The sequence below is a fragment of the Halichoerus grypus genome, chromosome 11, assembly GCF_964656455.1.
Source record: "Halichoerus grypus chromosome 11, mHalGry1.hap1.1, whole genome shotgun sequence".
NCBI lineage: Eukaryota > Metazoa > Chordata > Mammalia > Carnivora > Phocidae > Halichoerus > Halichoerus grypus.
In genome coordinates, this window is record NC_135722.1 from 24,240,330 (window position 1) to 24,264,184 (window position 23,855).

The 23,855-nt window shown below is 44.7% G+C and overlaps 1 protein-coding gene across 3 annotated transcripts in view; it reads left to right on the forward strand.

Moving 5' to 3' along the window:
• PAMR1 (peptidase domain containing associated with muscle regeneration 1) overlaps positions 1-23,855 on the forward strand; it is a 110,928-nt gene that overhangs the window by 45,777 nt on the left and 41,296 nt on the right. For all 3 annotated transcript variants that reach the window (XM_078058201.1, XM_036106749.2, XM_036106730.2), the window contains 2 exons: positions 11,711-11,887; positions 17,189-17,317. In XM_078058201.1, the coding sequence (XP_077914327.1) occupies positions 11,758-11,887; positions 17,189-17,317 (259 nt within the window). In that variant the 5' untranslated portion in view covers positions 11,711-11,757. The remainder of the gene's footprint in view (positions 1-11,710; positions 11,888-17,188; positions 17,318-23,855) is intronic.

Sequence of the window (23,855 nt, forward strand, 5' to 3'; positions counted from 1 at the left end):
TTGCAGATGCCATGGTGAATAAGACAGAGCCCTTTTCCTTAAGGCACTGGCAATCCGTTGAAAGAGTTGATGGTCCAGTCTGGCGTTTTCCAAAGTGGGTTTCATGGAATTCTAATGCTGGAAGAGCTTCAGCAAAAATAAACAGCCAAAACCTAGGTTGAACAGAGTCTGGGGGATGTGGAGATTGGCTATGCACAAAGCATTTATAGATATTGCAAAGCCCCATATAAAGAAAGCTGTGATTAGCGTTTTATAAGGTTAAGCACAGAACCTCTTTCCACATCATACCTTATACAATCCAGGGGAATTAGTACTCCCTGGAATATAGTTTGGAGAACTCTGCTCTCTTGTCCATAATGAATGCAACATTGAAGAATACCTCACCGTTAGGATAGGGGAAGGAGGGAATTTGAAAGTCCATGAAACATGAGCTTCTCTTCAGACTTCTGCTGAGCGCCTGGCAGGAAGTCTGATGCCCTAGCCGCTTAGTGCTCCTCAAGAGGGTGAAAGAGCTTGGAGATGCCCCGTTCATGTTGAGAAACGTCCTCGCCAGCACTGACCTGCATGATTCATTGAGAAAACTCATTTCTCATCTTCAGGTTGCTGACAGTAATGTGGTTGGTCTGGGATCATTGGACAAATGGAATCTGATGAATGTGCGGCCACGGTGACGCGGCAGTACCCGGGGGCCATAGGGCTGTGGCCTGACTTCCTGGCTAGATCATATCCTTGGTGACAGTCACACAGTCTCCCCTTCCCAAACGAGGGGACTATCTGAGCATCCTTCTAATCCCCGGGGGCCCAGGACCATTCATCCCCAACTACCGTCTCTTCTCCACTCCACCTGCCTCACCACACACCCAGAGGCTTGTCTCCAACCCTGGTATTTGCTGGCTCTGGGATAGCCCAGTCACCGGGACCCTGACTTGCACACCCTGAAGTGATCTGGGCTCTTTAGGCTGGGGCCGTATCCCATAGAGACAGCACGTGACTTTGAGCTGCTCATCAACCTGTTGCTTGCTGTTTCTGGGAACTTCTTTGTTCCAGCCTTAGCTAAATATCGTTCTTGTTGTCATGCAACACGGCTTCTCCCTTGGCCCTACCATTGCCTGCCTCCTTTCTCTGCCCTGACTTGTTTCAGACTGGGTAACTACAGTGGCAATGGGTGAGGCGTAAGACCAGTTGTTCCTTCAAGGGGTATCCTACCTAAGTGGACTCGAGTCACCCGTGACCTCAGCGAAGATTCAGGCCTCACTTGCCCTAATTGTGGGATTCATCTTTGGTATGGATGTGTCCGTGTTTAAATACACACGTACACAGAAGAGTAGAGATGTGGATGTGTGTGTCTGTATGAATATGTATATATGTGGGGTGTACAGTATTGTGATTTGAAATATGGCCCAGGGTTTGAATCTGTCGTTTATGGCTGCTTTTCTTGGGCAAGTTCCTTAACTTCTTTCATGTGGCCTTCCCACTTTTCAACTTGTAGACTGAAGATAATAGTGTCTTTTGGGTTTATTGCAGGGGTTAAATGAGAATTGACTTGAAATGCTTAGTGAAGCATCTTGCAAAAAAGGAATGCTCAGGAAATTAGAGATGTCTCCTTCTCTGCCTTCTGCTGTTCTTCCCACGAGCACACGTTTCACAGGGAATCGAAAGGAAATACTGGGTATTCTGTCTGTAGTAGGAGGGGACCTACAAGGTCCCCTTGAGGCCCTCTTTGCCTCCTATGTTATTCATCGGTGGCTCTGTCAGAAAAAACTTCCCTAAAGAGTCAACATAAGTTTCCCTCTTTGAGACTTGCTTCCTTCCCTTGGTTTTATCATGCATCCACTTTACAACCTTAGGGGAAGTGTCTTCTTCATGTGGTGCCTTAGTTTCTCCATGTTTGAAACAGGGCGAGTGAGCGGTCGTTTCTTGCAGGGACTGAAAGGTCAAGAGGTCAGGGGTTTTTCAGAGTAGGTGATTCTGGGTCAGTGGCCTCGCGTCCCAAACAGGAGATGTTGCTCCTGACCCCCTGTCGTGATTCAAGGGTGGAGCCAGGCAGGAATCCTCAGGCGTAAAGTTGCCCTTCATGTGATTCTAGCCTGCAGAGCTGGGGGAGGTAACTATGATGAGGGCTAGCCTGCCCAGAGCTGCTGCCAGCTTAGGGTTTAGTGAACCGGACGTACCATCATAAACACATCATCCGCACTTAGCATCCGTCCACACTCGACCTATGCTGTTGGTCATCTGGCTCTGGTAGAAGGAAAATCTGCCTTCTGCCTGGCATCATTGACCATGGACATGAAGTCAATAACACTAACTCTGGAAGCTATTGGCAAAGAGGTAGATGTGGCCGACCAAGACTCCTGTGTGGCCTCGACATGCTCTGATTCAGAAAGACGGGTTTGGAAGTGTGGAAGACTGGGGGCTGAGGGGGAGGGGATAGTTTGTAGAATTCTTGGGTCCAGGGAAATCCACATTGGATTTCTAGGGGATAGCTTAAGTTTTATTGTTTTTCACTTAGCCATTCTAATGCTTCAGTTGATGTCATATTGGCTGAATTCTATTGCCAAGTACTTTTAGACGCATTATTAAATTTTTTTTCGTAGTAGCCAATTCTACTAAAAAAATAAGATCCAGTCAGCTCATATTCCAACAATTGAAATAACCCAGAAGCAGCTGTCCTTCAAGGATTTCCAGCGCCACAGTTGTTGAGGATAATGGCAACTGTGGACTCTGCCAAATGCGAGTTTAGGTTTTGTTCCCTTTGACTATGGATGTAGAATTTCTATTTCTAGAAGAGAAGCAGCAGGAAGTAAACTATGTCCTATTTAAATAGGTGTCTGAAGAGGGGATATTAGGGATCTAGAAGCAAGGGGAGGAGCTCAGAATGCCCCGATTTCAATATGAGCATATTGCCTAAAAATGCCATGTATGTGTGGGCCTCAGGAGAAGACATTACTACTCAGCCCCTTCACTCCCTTAGCCATCGGTGCCTCAGCCCAAGATGGGATGGCTTTGTATCCTGCGGAGAAAAATGGTAATGTCTTGATAAATCTGCCATTTTTCTTTCAAAGCCCTTACTGCTCATTGCCTTCTTCATTCGCAATGACGTCAACAGCCCCATCAGCTCTACACCTATCCCTTGAGGCTTCGGGCTAAGGCGTCTCGTCTACTACAGTTGTCCAGCAGCATCCAAGAGGGACAGACTCAGGATTAACATTTGGGTGGTCTGATTCCCAAATGTGTCCATCTCGTCAATGCTGCATTCTTATCGCTGCAAAGTCAGAGACGTGAACTCTCTAGAATCAAGATAGCATGTTGGAAGGAATGAGACTCTGGCCCTAAAGAGGTGGGTTCTGATCTTTCTTCTTTCACCTGAAAACGGTGCCACCTGGGGCAGTGTATTTACCCTGTCTGTTCCTCAGTTTCCTCATGTGTTAAAGGAAGAAAATCAGACTTACTTTGAAGGCTGGCTGTGAGGATTCAATGAGCGGATATGGGCCCAGGGCTTGGAAGTTTTCCCTGGGGGTGCCAGGACCCAGGGTGCCTAGAAGTATGAACGAAGAGCCACAGTGTAGAGCAGCGTGCTTAATAAAGGGTGAGCAGGGAAATCAAGTGACAAACTGATTTTTGCCTCCCTGTCCCTCCCCATTGTATGCATACCTAAAAACCAGATTTCTATGGACTCCATAAAAGTTTTATCACTCCTGGTACCCAAAGGGGGTGATGAAAAGCTTGACTCCACAGCTATCATTATCTCATTAACAAGAGGAGCTGTGAGAGGGGGCAGCCTGAGGTCACTGAGGTGGGGAATCCAGCCAGGCTGGGACTGAGGGTCTCGGGCTGACAGGATGGTTCTCAAAGACTTAGGAGGAGACACGGAGTCAGCAAGCATTCCCTATTCCCTGACTCACAGTCCTGCCTGCCTGGGGTTTGCTTGTCATCGATCGTGATCCTGTGAGCAGGTGGCCAGACCCTGGGCAGTCAGGAAAGCTGTGGGCTGCAGAGCTGTCCTCAGTCTGGGGAGTGCAGATCTCACCAGAGGAGGGGGGCTGGGACTGAGGGGCCCAAGCTGTCTAATCGGATTTCCCTGTTGAGGCAAACATCTTTTTTCCTCCCTCTGGTCTCAGAAGGTTTATAGAATGCCGGATGGTAAAGACTCGGTAGAAATGTTAATTACACGTGGTTAGCTGGGAGGACTTGGAGGTTTTGGTGGACAGAAAGAGGGGTTCCAACATCAAAGAGAAGTGGGCACAGGATGAAAGTGCCTTTCTTTGCCACCTTCTGGGGTGGTCTCGGCCTGGGCCTTTAATCTGACAACTGATGTTTCAATCATGTAAGGAATAGGCTGACCCCTGTTTTCCCGAAGAATCCTCTGAAGTTTTTCAGATGGACCTTAACGGCCATCGGTGTCAACATGTTTCCTTAAAATCTGGTGTTGAGCACCTGGCACTTGGAGACTACGCTTCGGGGGACACAGTTGCCGCCCCCCCCCCGCCATTCTGTGGAGGCGAGCACCTGCTGTTTGAGGGATTCCTTGTATCCCACCTGGCCAGCAGGAGAGAGAGAGATATCAGTGCTGGAGAGCCTCCAGGCGGACTGTCAGGCTGCTAAGGAACCCTGCAACATGAGGATGGTGACGATGACGTCAGCGGCTTTCTTTCACCCATTCATTCATTCGATCGCCTCTCTATGAAAGCTGAGCCTGCGCCAGCTCATCAGCGTGTCCATCATTGCTTCTGTATTCCTGTTGTTAAAGCAGGACCAGGAGGTGAAGTGCGTTCCGTTTTCCAAAGCGAGTTCTGGAAGAAGCAAAGCGGGACCAATATAACTGGACTCTCCACCCTGGTTAGGAGACACCGGGATGGCTTCTGCCTGGGCAGCTGAGGGGGCCACTTGGGCTAAGCTCAGGATACCAAAGTCCTTTGTGACTCTCTTGCTTTCATTGGCCCTGATTTAAAAAAGAGAGGGGTGGGCACCTGCACACATGGGATAATTATGCAGCAATTTAAAAGCACTTTTGAAGACTATGCAGTGTCAAGAGAAGACATCCTTGATCTGAGAAAAGAAAAAAAAAAAGCAGTTTCTAACACCGAACATTATATGTTACCAGTTTGGGGAAGAAGACTATATGTCCACATGTGTCAGTATCTACATGTGGATATACATGTCCATTGAAATAAGACAACTGGGAAGATGGACAGCAAAATATTAACGTTATTCCTGAATAGTTTTTATTCCTTTATTTATGATTGTATTTTTGAAGCTCTCATAAGAAATCTTTTATGTTAAAATGTGTCGTGTTTCATTAAAGAAAAAAAAATTTTATCCAGCCGAAGAGCTCGGGATGAATAAATGTGACGGTGCCCAGAACTCTCTGAGCTTGATTTTGTCATGGGCGTTTTCTTTGTGCTTCTTTCCTGGGAAGCACTGATGGGACGCCTTGGTTGCTTTTATTAGGCTTTGTTCCTAAATGTGGAAAGCAAAGTAAGATGTGCTCACCTCCAGGAGCTGGTCAAGCTAAGTCTTTCGATGACGTTGGGCCCACCTGGATGATCCAGCGTACTTCTCCCATCTCAAGATCCTTAAATTGTTGTCCTGGCCTGTTTCCCCTGAGCTGCAGGTTTGTTCACCTGCTCCCTAGGGCCACAATCCACTGGCCTCTCTTCCTCCCAGAATTAATTCCCTAGAAAAGCTTTGACATTTCTCTTCACTTCTCCTACCTAGTGCTTTTCCTCACTGGTAAAGTGAGGAAGTAGGGCTATATCCTTTTAACTTAAAAGAAAATATGTTACCGATCTCACTGGGTCCTGTTGAAGATTCAATTACATGAACAATATAAAAGCACTTTAGTTACACAAATGCTAACGTGCTGGAGTATACACACATGACAACATTCAGTAACTTCTGCTCTTGGGGCTTCTCCCAGTGCTAGTTTCTGGAACTGGCCTTCGGCGCCATATTGAGATTCCCTGAAATCTGTGCAGCTAAAGCCAAATGACCAATATGCCCTTTCTGCAAAGATAATTCTAATAAATGGAGGAAAAAAAGCCTAGGAGATTGCTTTTGTCTGCTTACTGCGCTTTTAAATCTCTTCAGGTGGTCAACTTTAAATATTTCTTATAGAACATTTCACTTACCCATTAATTTCTTATACATATATTTTGGGAGCATTTTCTTGTCTCTGTTAAAGCCAGGGAGAAAGAAGGGTGATGGACTTGCCAGACCAGAGCGGACAGGCTCGAGTCACAAAACCATTAAAACCATTCCTTTCTCTTAGCACTTCCACAGGTGTCTACCTGTGATTTGATTAAAATCCCCCTGAGCCCGTGAGTCCTGTAGATTTGGTGCTAATGCCCCTTTATGACGATCCATTTGTTCTCAGCATCCTACATTTTCCTTATCATGGTTGGTGCTTGTGTATTTGCAGAGTCTGTTTGCCCAAAGCCGCCGCCTCTGTAAAGCCGTGACTTCCATGAGGCTGGGGACAGTGTCTGTTTTTCTCTCCATCATATCCCAGCACCCAGCCTCCTACTGGGGCACGAGGATACTTGGTAAATACTTGTGCAACGGAAGAGTGGATTCATCATTTCACCCATACTCTTGGCACTGTGCTCAGTGGGGAAACTCAGTGGTTAAATGACTTGCTGTGGATCAACCATTTTTTTTTTGAGAAGACACAAATTCTCAATGGGTGTTGTAACAAATTACCACAGACTTATTAGTAACTTAAAACAGCACACATTTCTTTCTTCTAGTGTTGGAGGTCGGAAGTTTGAAATGAGTCTTTTAAGGCTAAAATCAAAGTATCAGTTGGCCTGCATTCCTTCTGGAGGTTCCAGGAGGGAATCTGTCTTCTGGCCTTTTCTGGCTTCCAGAAGCTGTCTGCGTTCCTTGGCTTGTGGTCCCTCCCTCCATCTTCAGAGCACATCAGTCCGGTCTCTCTTTCTGCTGTTACATCTCCTTTTCTCACTCTGACCGCCTTACCTCCCTTTTATAGCGGTCCTTTCGATGACGTTGGGCCCACCTGGATGATCCAGTGTACTTCTCCCATCTCAAGATCCTTAAATTGGTTACATCTGTAAAATCCATTTTGCCATATCAGGCAACACTTTCATAGTTTGGAGGGGTTAGGATGTGGGCATCTTTGGGAGGGCCATTGTTCTGTATGCCACACACAGAATCCTTGAAAAGGAGCCAGGTGGCTGAACTGCCAGACAGAATGGGCTTTCGGGGATCATTCCCTTTGGCTAAGATGATACAATGCTCTGGACCTTACCTATAAAGTTAATATAATGGGCTTGGGAGGGCAGAGGGGAGCTTGCTCATTGATGTTAAAAGAAATGCCAATGAAGGCATTTTAGGGAATTAATTCCTGGGTAAAAAGGAGACCCAGAATATTCCACGGCTGGGCCAGAGGTGAACAAGCCTGCTGCTTAGGGGGAGATAGGCTTCGCTCTCTGTTGGAGTAGAGCAGACCTTACTTGGCCTTCTACATTTAAATATAAAGTCTTATAAAAGTTGCAAATTACTTTTATCCTATCATTGCCCTCCCGGGAGTTATTAGTGTTTCTAAATTCTTAGAAAACCTAGAAGGATGTAGTGCTTGCCCTAAGGTGAACAGAGAGAGGGGGTAAGACATGAGCCACACCCCACAGGCATGTTTGCTGGACAAGCTGGGGGCTGGAGACAAGGGATTTGGACCCAAGACAGGCAAACTGGACCATCTATTCCAAGTAATTCTCTATGGATGGAAAGTGCCCCAGCTCTGATACTAGGAAATTATGGGGTGAAGCCAGCTCCCCTGGCTTGTAGTTCCAAGCCAGACCTACTGAATGGAAATATTTGACTATTGAATAGAGGGTAGCGTAGGTCTAGCATTAAGGCGGGTTCATCCGACACGTATTTATAGAGCGCCTCTTGTGTACCAGACCCTTCCCTATGGCCGTGAACAAGTTAGATGTGGTTCCTACTAGCTTATGGTCCTATAAGGGACATAGACAATAAGCAAGTAAGTGGAAGCATGGAAAGTGAGTATAAATTGTGGTAGGGGCTATGCAAGGGAACGACTGGGTTACTGTGGTAGAGATTAGCGTGGAGGGGTAGGCGGGGGTATGTACTTTGGGTGAGAAAGTCAGTGAAGACCTCTCTGAGCAGGTGTCATTTACAATAAGCCCTAAAGGATGAAACAGAGGCAGTGGGAAAAGCGAATGTGAAGGCCTTGAGGTGGGCAAGAGCTTGGTGGTTCTGAGAAACTTGTAGAAGGTGGGAGACCGTAGTCAAGAAAGGGGTTGGAGGGATAGGGAGTGAGGGGTTCTCAGCAGAGGGAGCAGTTGGGCTTTGTTCCGAATGCAGTGGGAACCAACACAAACATTTTAAGTAAGAAACTGTTGTGCTATACATTTAAAAAATAAGATCCTTGAGAAATGTGGGTGTTCTGTGCTCTTTTCCTTTATAAGCTACTAGTTATTGAATGCTTATTACATACCGAGCACTGTGTTAAGCTCTTTATGGACATGATCTGATTTAGTCCTTTAAGCAGGCCCCTGAGTTGGAGAAAATGTACTCATTTTACTGGATGGTAAACGGAGGCTGAGTGAGTAAAGTAACTCGGCCAAGTTCTTACCCTCAGTAAGTAGCAGAGGCGACATTCCAAACCCAGGTCTGTCTGACCTGAATGCCTGAGCCTCTAAGCATTTTGTTGTCTCTCGCTTTTCTTTATGTTAAAAAAAAAAAAACAAATGTGGCAAAATATATGTAATGTGAAATTTGCCATATGAACCATTTAAAGTATACAGCTCAGTGGCATTAATTACATTCCCAGTGTTGTGAAGCCTCACCACTATTTCCAAAACTTTTTCAAGACAATCTTTGTCCTTTCGTGACTGGCTTCTTTCACGTAGCATAGCACTTGGCGTGTTTTCATGGTTCATCCATACTGTGGCATGTAGCGGTATCTCATTCCTTTTCACGGCTGAGTAATATCCCCCACTCTTGAGTAACATTGTATCATAGACCACATCTTGTTTTTTCACTTATCTCTTGATGGACACTTGGGCTCTTTCCACATTTTGGCTATTAGGAATAGTGCTGTAATGACCATTGGCATACAAGTATCCGTTCGAGTCCCTGTTTTTAATTTTTGGGGTATATACATGGGAGTAGAATTGCTAGGACATAGAATTGCTAGGACATTGCTCCCCTCTGCCCTCCCAAGCCCATTATATTAACTTTATAGGTAAGGTCCAGGGCATATTTTAATTTTTGGGGTATATACATGGGAGTAGAATTGCTATGTTTACCTTCCTTTTTTGGTAAAGATTTATTTATTCTAGAGAGAGAGAACATGTGCACCTGTGAGCTGGGGAGGGGCGAGGGGAGAGGGAGAGAGAGAATCCTCAAGCAGACTCCCCTCTGAGAGTACTGTCCAATGCAAGGCTTGATCTCATGACCCTGAGATCATGATCAGAGTCAAAACCAAGAGTCGGATGGATGCTCAGCCGACTGAGCCACCCAGGCGCCCCTAGGTTTCCCTTTGAAGGAACCACCACACTGGTTTCCACAGCACCTGCCTCAGTCAGTTTCCATTCCCACCAGCAATACATGAGGGTTGCAGTTGCTCTACATCTTTGCCAACTCTTGTTATTTTCCTTTCTTATAGCCATCCGAGTCTTGGGGGGTGGTATCTCTTCATGGTTTTGATTTGCATTTCCCCAGTGACTTGTGACGTCAGCCATCTTACGAGCTTATTGGCCATTTATTTATCTTCTTTGGGGAAATACCTATTCATGCTACTTGCCTACTTAAAAACTTGGGTTGTTTGTCTTTTTGTGGTTGAGTTGTAGGAGTTCTCTACGTATTTTTGATATTAAACCCATATCAAATATTTAATTTGATATTAAACCCATATCAAATATTTAATTTGATATTAAACCCATATTTATTAATCTACAAATCTCCCATTTTGTAGACTGTCTTTTTACTTCCTTGACAATGTCCTTTACTGCACAACATTTTTAAAGTGTGATAAAGTCCAACTTACCTGTTTTTCTTTTGTTGTTCATGTTTAAGTGTCATTTCTAAGGATTGATTGCAAAATACAATGGAGATTTACCCTTGTGTTTTCTCCTGCCCTTTCTCACTTTTAACCATTAAGTTCTTTTATACATTTTAGACGTCGTTCATGTCATCCAGCTGATATCAGAAACATAGGAAGCTCAGCTAAGTCTGTCCTGGTGTCTGTCCTGCAGGGGCCCACAGAGTAGTAGGGGAAAGAGAACTTCACTAGTGACAGTGTCACAATAATCTGTCCTAATCATTCCCAAATGCCAGTGTGAGGATCTTGGCTGGTCTGCCAAAGTTTGTGGGAAAAGAAATAAGAGCATTTTTCATACAGCTAAATTTATTCCATTTAAGGAACTGTCCCTTATTCTGCAAGTGCTTCCTTTCTTTGATGCTAGAATGTTCTTATGACCTGAGGCTGACAGGAGATGGTGATGGTTTTTCTAGATGGTTCTACCTGGCAGATTAAGGATGATCAACTCAGTGTCAGACTTCCAAATCTACAGGAGGAAAATAGAAAGCTAAACGGTGAAATTCGAGAGGCTAGAAGCCACTGCAGATGCTACCGTGGGTTTTTGTGGACCTGCAAAGCATGTCGGGGGATCCCTGCCCAGGGTTTTAAGGGAAGGCTTCACACAAGAGCAGATGCACTTTCTCCCTCAAATATCTGACCTATTTCTTCTTCAATCATCGTCTTTGTGCAAAACTTTTAGACATGGAGAGTGGGGAAGAAAGAAGAGCAAATCAAAGCTCAGTCTGTTTCTTGGACTGGGTTCCCCTGGGCAGCCGCCGACTGATTCCTCTTATAGATTTTACCAGATGGTTTTTCTTTTTCATTTACTTAAGGTATGTTTTAAAAAAGAAAGAAAGACAGAAGTCCTACCCAGAAAGGAATACTTCTTTTTTTTTCTCATGGGAAAGAACACTCAGTTGTATTTGGGGACTGAATGAAGTTCTGCCAATGAGTTCACCCTGGTAAAGCACTGAAATTCTCCCAAACATACTAATTAAGATACTTTTTGTCTTTTCTGTTGGTTTTAGCTTTGAAGATACGATAAAAATGGCATGCTGAGAAATTGAGGAGCCAAGTTTGGAGGAAATGACATGGTCTCTATTTGGCAATTAGCCTTGAACTTGAATGGCCTAGTCTAGAGAGTGTTCCCCAAACTTGTTTGGTGGCCCCAGTGCCTGGGCTGTGCTGGACAGTCGTTCAGTTGGATGGTTCCTCTTGGAGTTGTGCAGGGCATGACCCACGTACTGGAAGCAGTAGCCTGATATACTCCAGCAAAAATAGAAATGAACATAGACCCTCAAGAAATGTATGCTCGTTTATAAATTATTTATGTGCATATCCACTTAGATTATATATTGATAAAACGTGAGTTCTTTTCCTTGTTTTTTTTTTTTAATTTAAAAAATAAAAATGAAACTATTTTTAACAGAATTTCATCTGTGCCCCAGTGGATGGTTTTGAACACCCTTCAGGTTAGGCCACCCTACTTTGGAGACACCGGCCCAGGAAGAAGTCCCATGGCCTTCTCTCCCATTCGGGCAGGGCAATGCATTTGTAAGGCAAGGTTGCTTTGTGGCTACAGAGTACTTATGGGTCTGACCCCTTCCTACCAGAACCTCTGTCTTCAGCTGCTCGTTCCCATTTCAGAGTACACAGTCATTAATGAAGCCTGCCCTGGAGCCGAGTGGAATATCATGTGTCGGGAGTGCTGTGAATACGATCAGATTGAGTGCGTCTGCCCCGGAAAGAAGGAAGTAGTGGGTTACACCATCCCTTGTTGCAGGAATGAGGAGAATGAGTGTGACTCCTGCCTCATTCACCCAGGTGAGTGTGGAATGGGGGCCTCAGGCTGCCTTCGTGTTTTCTGAGGTCATGAACGGGAAGAGGCTGCACACTTACCTTTGGGCAGGCAGGGATCAGAGGCTACGACGCCATGATATGAAAAGCGGCATAATCCTGACTGTTCTAACTTCAGGCAAAGGGAGTAGAAGAATTAGGACCCTTGTCACCATTACCCTAATAAGGCTGTGAATTCATCCACTCACTCATTCATTTAACAAAAGACTCAGCAGCTCCTATGGACCATATCAGATACTGGGAATACAATGATTTAAATAAAAGACACATTCCCTGCATTTCCCAAGCTTGCAGCCTGGCCGGGGAGATGGAGAAGTAAGCAGGCTGCTGCAATACAGTGCGGTGAGCGCTGTGAGAGAGAAGCATGAGGTACCATGGGAGCGTGGATGGCGATGGGGGCGGTGGAGACTTCCTGGAGGAGGCGATATGTGTGCCAAAGATGGAAGCAGCAAACCGAACAGGGTGGAGGGGATCTGGTAGAGAGATCAAGCCATAGAAGAGAGCATGTGCTAAGGCCCTGTGGTGAGAGAAAGCATCGGGTTTTGGGAATTGCAAGTTCCTTGGTCTGGCCGAAGGGGTGTGTGTGTGTGTGTGTGTGTGTGTGTGTGTGTGTGTGTGTGTGTGTGTGTGTGATGAGAAACGTGGAGAGTGATAGAGAGACAAAGAGAAAATATTATAAGAGAACAATCTCAGGGAGAGAACAGGGCCAGACCCTGAAAGGCTTTGCAAGCTGTGCGATGACTTCAGGCCATCTCCTGAAGCTATTTTAGCAACATCAGAGATCTTTGTGTAAAGACATGAGAGCTGATTTTCTCTGTGGCTGCAGTATGGAGAAAGGATTGGAGGAAGGGCAGGACAGAAGGCAGGAGGGGATCACGGGGACCTTAATGAATGAGGAAGCCCTGTGGATGGAGAGAGGTGGAAGGATTTCAGAGATATGCAAGAGAGTGGAATTGACAACAATTTGAGATTGGCTGCATGGGGAAAGGAAGAGCAGAAATCAAGCATGATGCTCTGGCTCAGAGTTGGACTTTGAGGAGGTGGTCCCAGTAATAGGAGAGCATCTGAGGGTGAAGCAGGACCTTCCCAGGCCACAGTGTGCATTCCTTTGCTCTCTGTCCCCACCATCTAGGGGACAGTGATTGTCCTTTTTCACTGAAGTGCCTATCTGCCTAGAGGCCCGTGTGGACACTGAGCCTCAGACTGAAGATGTTTACAGCGTGATTAGCAAGTCATTGAACAATTTCTAGGTGCTTTCCTACCTGCTGCCTGGCATATCTGACTTTTCCCAGGGGAGTCTTACCTTTCCCTGTTAGGCCGGATCAAAAGGAGGACACAGAGAGTTTCCAACACACTTCCCTTAGGCTGAAGACCGAAAGGATGTCAAAAGAGTATTTGGGGGAATTTCTCTCATTTCTGCCTTTCCCCTTTTTTACAAACACACAGAATGACGCATGTAACTGCCAGGAACTTTCTTTTGCGGGAAGCTATAGAAGTGGAAAGCAAATGGGACTCAAGTAAACAAATGATACTTTTAAACCATCTTCTTTCTTAGAAGAGAGCAAGCAATGCTGAATTTGAAAATTGGAGTGACCTCAGTATATAGCCTTTGTATATTTGATTTAAAAGAAATCCCACTGCCCCAATTCCCTGATGGTGAGTGTGCTTTGTAGGGACATACTGGAGGAATACCTCCAAATTTTATAGGGTCATTTTGAGAGCTTAACCAGGATCTCCCGACTAGGGGTCCTTGGCAGTTGTATTAAAGTCTTTGAACTATTTTCAATATTTTCAAAAGCTTAGTGGTCCCCGTTGGGGTGAGGGCAGGGCTTTGGTTTTATGATATGATAAGTAAGAGAACTCCAGAGGTGGTGTTTGTGCTTCTTACTGCATTGTACAGAAGGCAGTCATCACCTGCCTCAACTGCACCCAATAGCTTCCTGTTAGGTCATCCAGGAGGCACCCGCTATCACCCCCTTGAGCGGTGCTGGGAATGATCTTTGGATCTAAGTAGTGAAGAGCTGGTTACCCTGAAAGGGAAGGCTGTCTAAAGGCTTCTTTTCTTTTTCTAATTTTCAAAATAGTGAGCTGATACCCTAACAGTCCCTTTTGGTGATCAAAGAGTGTGTGTGTATGTGTGTGTGTGTGTGTGTGTGTGAGATTATGAATTTAGGTACTTTTATTTATGTGGTTTAATCTATTGCAGTCATGATTCATTTTCATGCATGCATCCCCCCCATCTCAGGACCCTGGAGACCCCTCTGTGTCCTGTCTTCTTCAGACAAGACCACACTAGTGTTTGAAAACTTCCTTGATTTCCTATGTGACGAGATGTTTCAGGCTCTTCTTGTGTATTTTCTGCCCCAGGCCTGGAATCGGCCATTTCTCTAAGGAATTCTGATCTGAGGCCACACTCTGGGCATCTAACGTGTTCCTTGTTACTGGACTGTCATCGTTTTACTAGGGCTATTATTTATTTATTTATTTAAAGTGGATGGGGCTAGGAAATAGGTATTTTTAAAAAAAATGAGTCTATGCTGATACTCAAGTTCAAATGTAATAATATTCCAGCGTTGTTTAATTAACTTTGTTGATTTTATATTTGTATGTCTTTTCCATCATGGTGGACAGCCTGTTTCCTAATAATATTAACCTAATCACTTATTGCTTTGTCTTACAGCATAATATAATTGCACAAAATAGCAATAGCGCTGATTTTGTTTGTAATAGCACCATTAATACTAACAAGACCACTGATGATTATGGTTTTTATTGACCTTAGACTATATATATCCCACTCAATATGTATAGTCAAAATTCTATGTTTTAAAGCCAACCGATGTTGTCCTTTTGTCTGTGGTGTTATATCACCTACTTGATATGTAGATAGATTTATTGTTTCCATCTGTTTTCTATATATGACAACAGAAGCAAATATACGTTTGTATATACATTTATATATCTTTCCCCTTCTTGCACAAAAGATAGCCTACAATAAACACTGCTAACTATCTTGCTTTTTTTCTCTTAACAATATCTGCTGGAGATCACTCTCTGACAGTATAAAGCCTTTTTTTTTTTCCCATTTATTTTTACAGTTGTATATAACTGCATTGTGTGGATTGCTATAGTATATGAGTATTTGGGTTGTTTCCAGACTTTTGCTCTTACAAATAATACTATAGCGAATTGCCTTAGGCATACATCATTTCATATTTTTGCAGTGTTCTTTGGGGTAGGTCCTTGGGAGAGAGATTGCTGAGTCCAAGAGAGGTGCGTATGTCACCTTGCCAACTTTGCCTTGTCCCCCTTGCACTTAGCATTCGCAGCAGCTGGGTATGAGGGCGCTGTTTCTCCAAAGCCTTGCAACACCAATCATTGTGGATTTTTGTCAACCTCAAGGGTGAGAAATGGGATCTCGGCATGGTTTTAGAATTTCTGTTATTTCGCTCATCATGGTAGACAACCAAGCATCTCTGCCGGTGGCGGTGGTTGCAGGCAGACCAACATCCGGCGGCACTGTGGTGGGGATGTCAGGAGTGACGTCAGTGGTCTCCAGCAGACCTGGGGCCCTCTGTGGACCCAGTTTCCTGTGTATTACATAGCTCTGAACTCGGTCCTCTGGCTTTTGTGGCAATGCTGTGAGCTCCTGAGTGTATTTTCGTGATAGCCTTGTTCACCTTCATCACCTGGCTGGTTTTTGTGGCTTGGGACCTAAAGTCTTTGAAGTTACCGGGCTGAGAGAGAAGGTTGGCAGGGTCACTGGGTGCACACTCTGAGTCCCTTTGCCTCTTCAGTGACACAGTGGATAGGGAACCAAAGAGGGGAAAGTGGCACGTGGGTGAAGATGGCCTTTAGAAAGCACAGTGACTCCACTGGGACCCAGTTGTGGGCCACATGACTTACTGGAATCTGATGAATCATGTTAGCATCTCTTCTCTGGTGGGAAGAAGCACTGGGACAGGGAAGCCACGTCAGGGTGGTGTGCAAGGAGAGGACTATGAGCCTCTGTCCTCCAGAAACCACACAGTCATATGCTGCATGTATACACTACGGGCCAAGGAAAACCTAATTTCAGCCAAAATCAAAGAAGTGTGCTATTAGCTCAAGGAAATGCCAGTTATTTCAAAAGGTTGAGAAGCCCGGATTAGCAGTTCATCCATCCATCCATATGTCCATTTATTCATTCACTCAAATAGTATTTATTGAACACTCGCTATTTTGTAGATATTATATTAAGTGCTGGGGATATATTGTTGAACAAGATGCAGTTCCTGACTTCAGTCTGTTATAGGAAAACAGATAATAGGCAGTTAAGATTGAGCATGACATATGCAATAGTAGGGATAAGCCAAGTGGAGGTATGAGAACACAGAATAAGAATCATAGTTCATATTTGGGGTGTATGTACTATGTGCCAGGCCCTTTATATATGTTAATTTAATTTTTAAGACAACCTTAAGAGGCAGGTACAATTTTTAACCGTTTTTTTTACAGATGATGACATTGGGGCACAGAGACCTTAAGCAGTTTGCTTAAGGAAACACAGCTGGACAATGGCAGAGCCAGAACGTAGCTTTCCATTTTGATAAGTGGGATTGGATTATCTCTTTCATCACTGTCTCCTCCCCCCACCCCAGAGACCATGTTATAAAAATGACCACTACCTGGGAACCACTCAACCCTCTCTGGTGTGGCCTGCTAGTGGGGGTAGCCCGGCACTTTCCAGGGTAAGCCCATTATTAGGCATTAAGGTTGTTTCCAATGGCATACTTTGGTTATAGAAGTATAAGACATGGAAGAATATTTGATGGAACAGGAAGATACTCTCTATTAGGACCTGAAAAAGTAAGTGACAAAAACAGAATGTACATATATAGCATAAGTCTAATTTTTTAAAAATTGTTTTTCTGTATACACAGAGTGTGTTACCAGTGGTTGTTCCCAGGTGATGGACCTCTAGGTATTTTTAATTTCATGCTCTTTGCTTGTCTGAATTTTCTCAATATTCCATGATAAGCATGTGGAACATCAGCCACTGACTTGGAAGATGGTTCAGACCATCCTCCTAGACTCCTCGCTGCGAATTCTGGTGACTCTGGCATTTTCCTAGGAATGAGCATTTTTTCCCAAGGGCTCTGGCACCTTTCTAGGGGCAGAGGCCCTCGGTGGAGGTGAGGCCCTGAGAAGGTCCAGTTGCTCTCACATGCCGCCCATCAGAACCTGCAAGTGCATAATCTAACATCCTTGTGCTGGGACATGTTTCAGGTTGTACCATCTTTGAAAACTGCAAGACCTGCCGAAATGGCTCATGGGGGGGCACGCTGGATGACTTCTACGTGAAGGGGGTCTACTGCGCAGAGTGCCACGCGGGCTGGTACGGAGGAGACTGCATGCGTAAGTAGACCCCAAGGCAGCTCCCCCCTCTGGTGCATGCTGCTTTCAAGGCTCAGCTTGCAACAGACTGAGGTTTAGCTGGTTGGAATCTGAGTTCTGGAAAGCTTTGGCCAGAGGGCTTTCTAGGTAAGACTATAAAAAACAAAGACGTGTTTCCATCTGCTGGGTGTGGATTGTGGACATCTGTTTGGAATTGGCGACAGGAGGTTTATGTCTGCTCTTAAATCTTCTCCTTTCTCCTAATTGCAGCCAAGACATTCTGCACACAGCATGCCTCGTGTCCATTCCAGAAGCAGTTGTGTGTTAACAGTGGTCAGCAAGCAGTGAATAAGGCTTTAAATATGCTAAGTCCTGGAGTGTGTTTTCAATCTGAATTTCTATTGGTAAATTTCTGGACTCCTGAGTTCAATTCCTGGAACCCACATCAAATTGTCAGCATGCCACTTATCCCAGGAAAGGGATTCTTTCTGGGTTCGACTTCTTCTCTAAGAATTACTTAATCTTTATTAGGGTTCCCCTCTGAGTTTCAGTAATCCTCTGAATATAGAGTGGAAATCTAACCTCTCAGTTTCAAACTCCCCTCCGCAGTGCCCCAACGGTGAGTATCCCTCTGAGAGTCTGGATTTGGAGCAATGTACAAACTGTTATTTTGTTAAACCTATGTTACATGCTCCCTGTTTGAATCAGAAGCAACCAGGATGAGCTGACAGTCTGAGCAAATTCCCTCTTATGAATGATATTTCCAGTTTGCAGAGATGGAAGATGGAGTACTATTGGTATTCTTTGCCTGATCCAACCTGTAGCAAAATGCCATGAGTTTCGAGAGTTTCAGGCAAAGGATGAGCTGTGTGGTCTGCAGCCAAGGACCTGAGCTCTACCTGGAGGAGAAGGGGTGTATTGGTATTTTCGGATGAACCTGGGAGTTAAATTATCCAGAATACAGATAATTTTTTAAAGTGTTGGTCTTGGTTGCAGCTCTAAAACTTCAAAGTCATTTTCGGCGGGTTCTAGAAAACTTAATTTAGTAGTTGGTAGATGATCTTCTAGGTAGGTTAGCTGTGGGATTTAACCCTGGTCTTCCTTTGGCAGCTGCTCCGGGAGATGGTATAGCATAAGGATCAAGAGTCCAAGCTCTGGAATGCTGCACACCTGGGTTTTTTGTTTTTTTTTTAAAGATTTTATTTATTTATTTGACAGAGAGAGAGACACAGCGAGAGAGGGAACACAAGCAGGGGGAGCGGCAGGCAGAGGGAGAAGCAGGAAGAGGGAGAAGCAGACTCCCCGCAAAGCAGGGAGCCCGATATGGGACTCGATCCCAGGACTCCAGGATCATGACCTGAGCCCAAGGCAGACGCTTAACGACTGAGCCACCCAGGCGCCCCGACACACCTGGGTTTTATACTTTTGCCAGTCACTAGCATTGTGCGCTTGGCCAAGTCATTTAACCTTGCTCAGCTTCGTTTCCTTTTCTTTACAGTGGGAATAATGCTGCCTCATAGGGTTGTTTCAAGAATTTGGTAAGGTAATGCCTGTGAAGCACTTAATGCTTTGTCTGGCACATAGTAAAAGCTCAACTAATGCAATAAATATGTCATTATTATTCTATATGCTCCTTAATTGCCAAGCTGGTGGGTGGTCCAGAAATAAAACTACTTTCAGTGAAAGTTTAAGAAAGACATAATTAGAGATATAATGCACAGTTTTAGATTTCACATTGACCTTTGTGGTATAGGAGATAACTTTGGGGTTTTCTCCCCTTTGGATGTGGGAGGTGGCTCTTTTTCGGTCTGAGTGAACGGGGTTGTGGTAGGGGGTGGAGCCATCTGCTGGCGTCGGCTCACCCGTGACCTTAGAAGCAGGGAAAGTCGGTAAAGCGTTCAGGTGTTATTCTAAGTGCACTGAGAAGCCATGGAAAGGCTGGGAACTAGGGTATGGCTGAGTGCTCCAGACTAGAGACCAGAGAACAGCTAATCCTGGGGAGGCAGGGACAGGAGAGGTTGCGGAAGGGGCTGATGGCGGAGCTGTGCCTTTGCTCATCTGTGGGTAAAACAGGAAGATGCCAAAGTGTCTGTGATTCGAGACGGCTTGTTCTTAACCACGGTAGCATCCTACCTCCGCTGGTGGGGCCCCCAGTGGGAAGCGAAATCTCTGCTGAGAGCAAGAGTGGACGTATGGCTGCCACTTGAGAATACCAGAGATTTGGGACGGCCATGGGAGGACCAAGGAGAAGCACCAGCTCATGATAAATTAAAGCTTGTCCAAGCAAGACTGAGGACCCAGTGGAGGCTGGATTTCCTGTAGAGGTGATGCCGCCTGGCCAGTGGGGCAGTGCTCTCTAGCAGCATGGGAGCAGAGGTGAATAAAACCAGTCATTTGGTGGATCCCAGAGTTGGCTGAGACAGGGTTGTCCCGATTGGGGAGGACATGAAACCAGAAAGAGCCTGGAGAAGGGAGAGGACTAGCGGTGTCAGTGGGATGGAAAAGTAGGCGGAGTGGTAATAAAGTAGTTGAACACGGAGGCAGGAGGAGTGTTATGGTCATAGGACAGAATTTCCAAGTGAAAGCTTTTGGGAGTAGGGGTGATAATGTGCTCATCTATACCAGTCGTTTTTCTTCTGTGTAACAAACCCATCTCAAAAGGACAAATGTTTATTTTCCTTTATCATGGGTCTGTGGGTTGGTTGGGGTTCAGCTGATTTCAGCTGGGTTGGCCTGCGTTGCACTCCAGCTTCAGGGCTTAGCCCAAAGAAGAGCAGCTCCTTGGGACATATTCTTCTCAGGGTGGGTTGAAAAAACACTAGGGGCCAAGCCAAACACACAGGCACATTTAAGGCCTCTGCTCACATCATATCGACGAACTGGCCAAGCCCCAGATCAGTCAAGTAGGGAAGTATACCCCATCCCAAGGAGGAGGGGGACAGGGCAGAGAAAGGGAAGAATAATCGCCTGTAGGAGAGTGCTAAAGCAAGTAGTAACAAGACAGGATAGCAGTCGCCCAGGGAAATCTTGTACATGTGCCTTTCCCAGTAACACCCATTGGTTGAGTCTTGGGTTTGGCCTCCGGGTAAAAGTTGGCTGTATATGGAGTCTGACTGGTTGGATAGTGATGGTGTCCATGTCTAGAATCAAGGTTTTCTTGAGGATAGCAGAACTGGCTCAAGGCAACTGGTCATCGTCCCTAGGAAAGAGAACAGAGAGCATTATTCCTTTTTCTACCCATCCATTCAAAACATATTTCTTGAATGATGCTCCTAGGTGCTGGACGTACAATGATGGGCAAGACAGACGTGGTCCCTGCAATTCTGGAGCTTGCAATTTAGAGAGGAGAGACCAAAAAAAAAAAAAAAAAAAAAAAATTGGAATGTGGTCAGTGCTATGAAACAAACAGAATAATGGTCAGATTCCTCTCTCATTCAGCGTTGGTTCGGTTACGCTTGTTCAGTTTCACTATGCTTGTTCTGAAAGCCTCTTTGCACACACTGTGTGTTATTTGATCCCAGCCATAAGCATTTATGGAGCATTTGTTATGGGTTGGTCATCAGGGAGAACAATGAGCCCTCACCGAGTTTACAGTCCATCTATGGAAACAGGGCTGGACCATACGAAGACATCAGTATGATGGGATTAGGTTCTGATCACCTGCACCTCATATTGGAATTGAATAAACGTGAGGGGAAATCAAAGGAGGAAGTAATTCATTTCCCCGTTTGTTGAATGCCTGCCTGAGGCTGCACCCTGTGCCGCCTGCCTCTGTTAATAGGACGCTGAACACTTGGCGGCCTGTTCCCGGCTGAGGCAGTGCAAGCATTTAGCCGGTAGATGGCACTCAAGTGATCCTTTCTGGCTGTTTAATCCTGAAGGACGGCTTCCTGCTGAGTAGCATCTGTCGAGCCCTGGCATTTTTTCTTGGGTGCCATATAGAACCTGGGAAGCAGAAGCGACAGGCAAATGCCAGAGAGGATCATACTATTTTATATTTAATTATAGAGCTTTCAGTACTGAGCAAATGTTAGAGCCCCTGTATTTGCTCACTGTCCTTGACAAATCTTTGTGATAATTAGCATTAGCCTAACTTACGACAGTCTTAGAACCCCTTGTGTGATTGATTCATTTTTAACCATTGGCAGGTTGTATTACCCAAGATAAGAGGAGAAGGGCCGGAGGTCACTGAGCCCAGGAGAGGACTTTATTCACGTCCTCTTGCCCAAGGAAGATTGGTTTAGTAAGTTCAGAATATCCAGGCTTCGGAAAGGAGCTGATTCTTTCTTCCTTCCCCCAACTTTTTATTTTGAGAAATGTTATATTTACAAAGATTTGAAAGAATAGTACATTCATAGGCGCTTCACCTGGATCCACCAATAATTATTTTCTCAAATCTGACTTTCTCTCTCTTTTATGGCACTATGAACTCATGAATTTAAATTTTTTTTCTACATTTTGTAATGTTATCATCATTTTTCTTTTTGATGCTCAAATGGTCCCAGAATTACCCTTCAAGCCAGCTCTACAGCATCATTCTTTAGGCAATTGCTTGCTTTCCCTCTTTCCCAATTGCTCCCCTTCCCCCAAAATGTTTCAAGTTCACCTTGATTGTGTCCAGGTCCTAGAACCAGCCATTTCTCTATGAATCCTGGTTCCTTTTGTGCGGAATAGTATTTAGGAACTGGGATCTAGATGCTGGCTATGAGAGGCGCTGATATTTAAAGTCAAAATCAGGCTTCCTCCCAAAGCTTCGTAAATGGAAAGTTGATGTCTTAAGTGGAACCAGTCCACTGAGCTTCAGAGTGGAGCTTATTCAACGTGGCCCTCAGGCTGTGTTTTAGCCACCAAAATGAGATGAGCAATGAGAGGGCCTAAGAGATACCCAGGATGCCACACTTCCAGCTCACATTGCAGTGACCCAGACTTAGAGACTATGGAGAATTTAGGGGTTGGAAGGTTAGCAAGTCAACCCAGATGAGAGAGGATTTATGGGGAGAAATTATAGACCCTTAATACATTTTATCTTCTTAGCCATATTTTGGATAGAGCAGAGGGGCTGGCCATGAGCCATACCTAAAAATGTGGGGCTAGAATATCAGAGAGGATGGTGATTTGTGTAGGCTGGTCCTTGAGCCATAATGGGGAATGATCAAGAGCAAATTTTAAAGAGAGAGAGATAGAGCGAAAGGCCCACAAAGCTGTGTGTTACTGATGTATGGAGCTGTCTTCCTAGGGAACCATAGAATCATCTGGGAGGAGTCACTGAAAACTGGCTCATCTTGTCCTGGACTTATGTGTCCTGACACTTCCAGGAAAGGAACGAGGCCCATGTGGATCCAAATTGGGGACTGTATTATATGATGGTTAACCGCTGGGTTTGGAACCAGTAGGATCTGGATTTGAATCTCTTATTCCCTCTGTGACTTTGGGCAAAGTTACTCAATCTTTATAAATCTCAGTTTCCTCATTTACAGAATGGGATAATAATGGTGGTCCTCTGTGGATCTTTGTGAGGGTTAAAAGAAGCACGGTCTGTAAATCCCTTAATATGGAGCCTGGTTCATAGTAAATGCTCAATAAATGGTGGCCACTATTCTTATTACTCCTAACTCAGAGCCATGAAGTGAGCTCTTCCTTTTCTTTTTCTTGTTTGAGAAGAAAATCAATGTAGGGCCAGAGAGGAAAAATAATAAAGTAGAATTCCCTAGGGACAAGACAGTATATACTGGACATGGGGAGGTAATCTTCCTAGAACAAGGATTGTATGGTAAATAACATTTTACATTTCATATAAAATTATATGAAAATTATATACATTATATATATACGTATATATATATATATATATATATATATATATATATATATATATATATATAGCTGAAGCTCTGACTGCAGGGAATTCATGTCTGAGCCTTTGCAGAGGATTTAACGTTGTCAAAGAACTCCTTAATCATTGCTCAGTTCCTGGCTAAGGTGTAGGAGAACATGAAAAAGACCTTCCTAGCTGCTCAAACAGCAAGAAATCACTTGATAAACCAAGGAAAATTCAGTTTTCTTTAAACCATCAAGTATCTGTGAACACAAAATCTAAAAAAATCTAAACTCCAGAGGATTAAGTTCTTCCTGTGTAGTGATCCAGGATGCTTCATACCAGGGGCCAGCTATGAGGCTGAGGGCAGGGCAGTGAAGGGCAGGATCAACCAGAGAAGGAGGCAGGGCTAGCCAGGCTTGTGATAATCTGTGGGTGGGTGGCTGAACTTGCATCTAAAGGAGACCCCAGAGTAAAGACATTCCTTTCTACCAAGTATTCTCTTCAATAAATTTGTGCTGAGCAAGCAGAGACTAGGGCAAGACTGGAAAGCAGAAGATCGTGGGATGTTGTCATTTTGCAGCTTCAAAAACTTGGTGATTTCAAAGCCTCTAAAACTCACAGTTTCCCAGTCTTACAATTATGGAGGTATAGGAAGTTGGGTGGGGATTTCGGAGATTGTTGAAAATCAAAGATGGATTTTGTTAGGTTTCTGATACTTGAATTTCAAGACCCCTCTAGAAG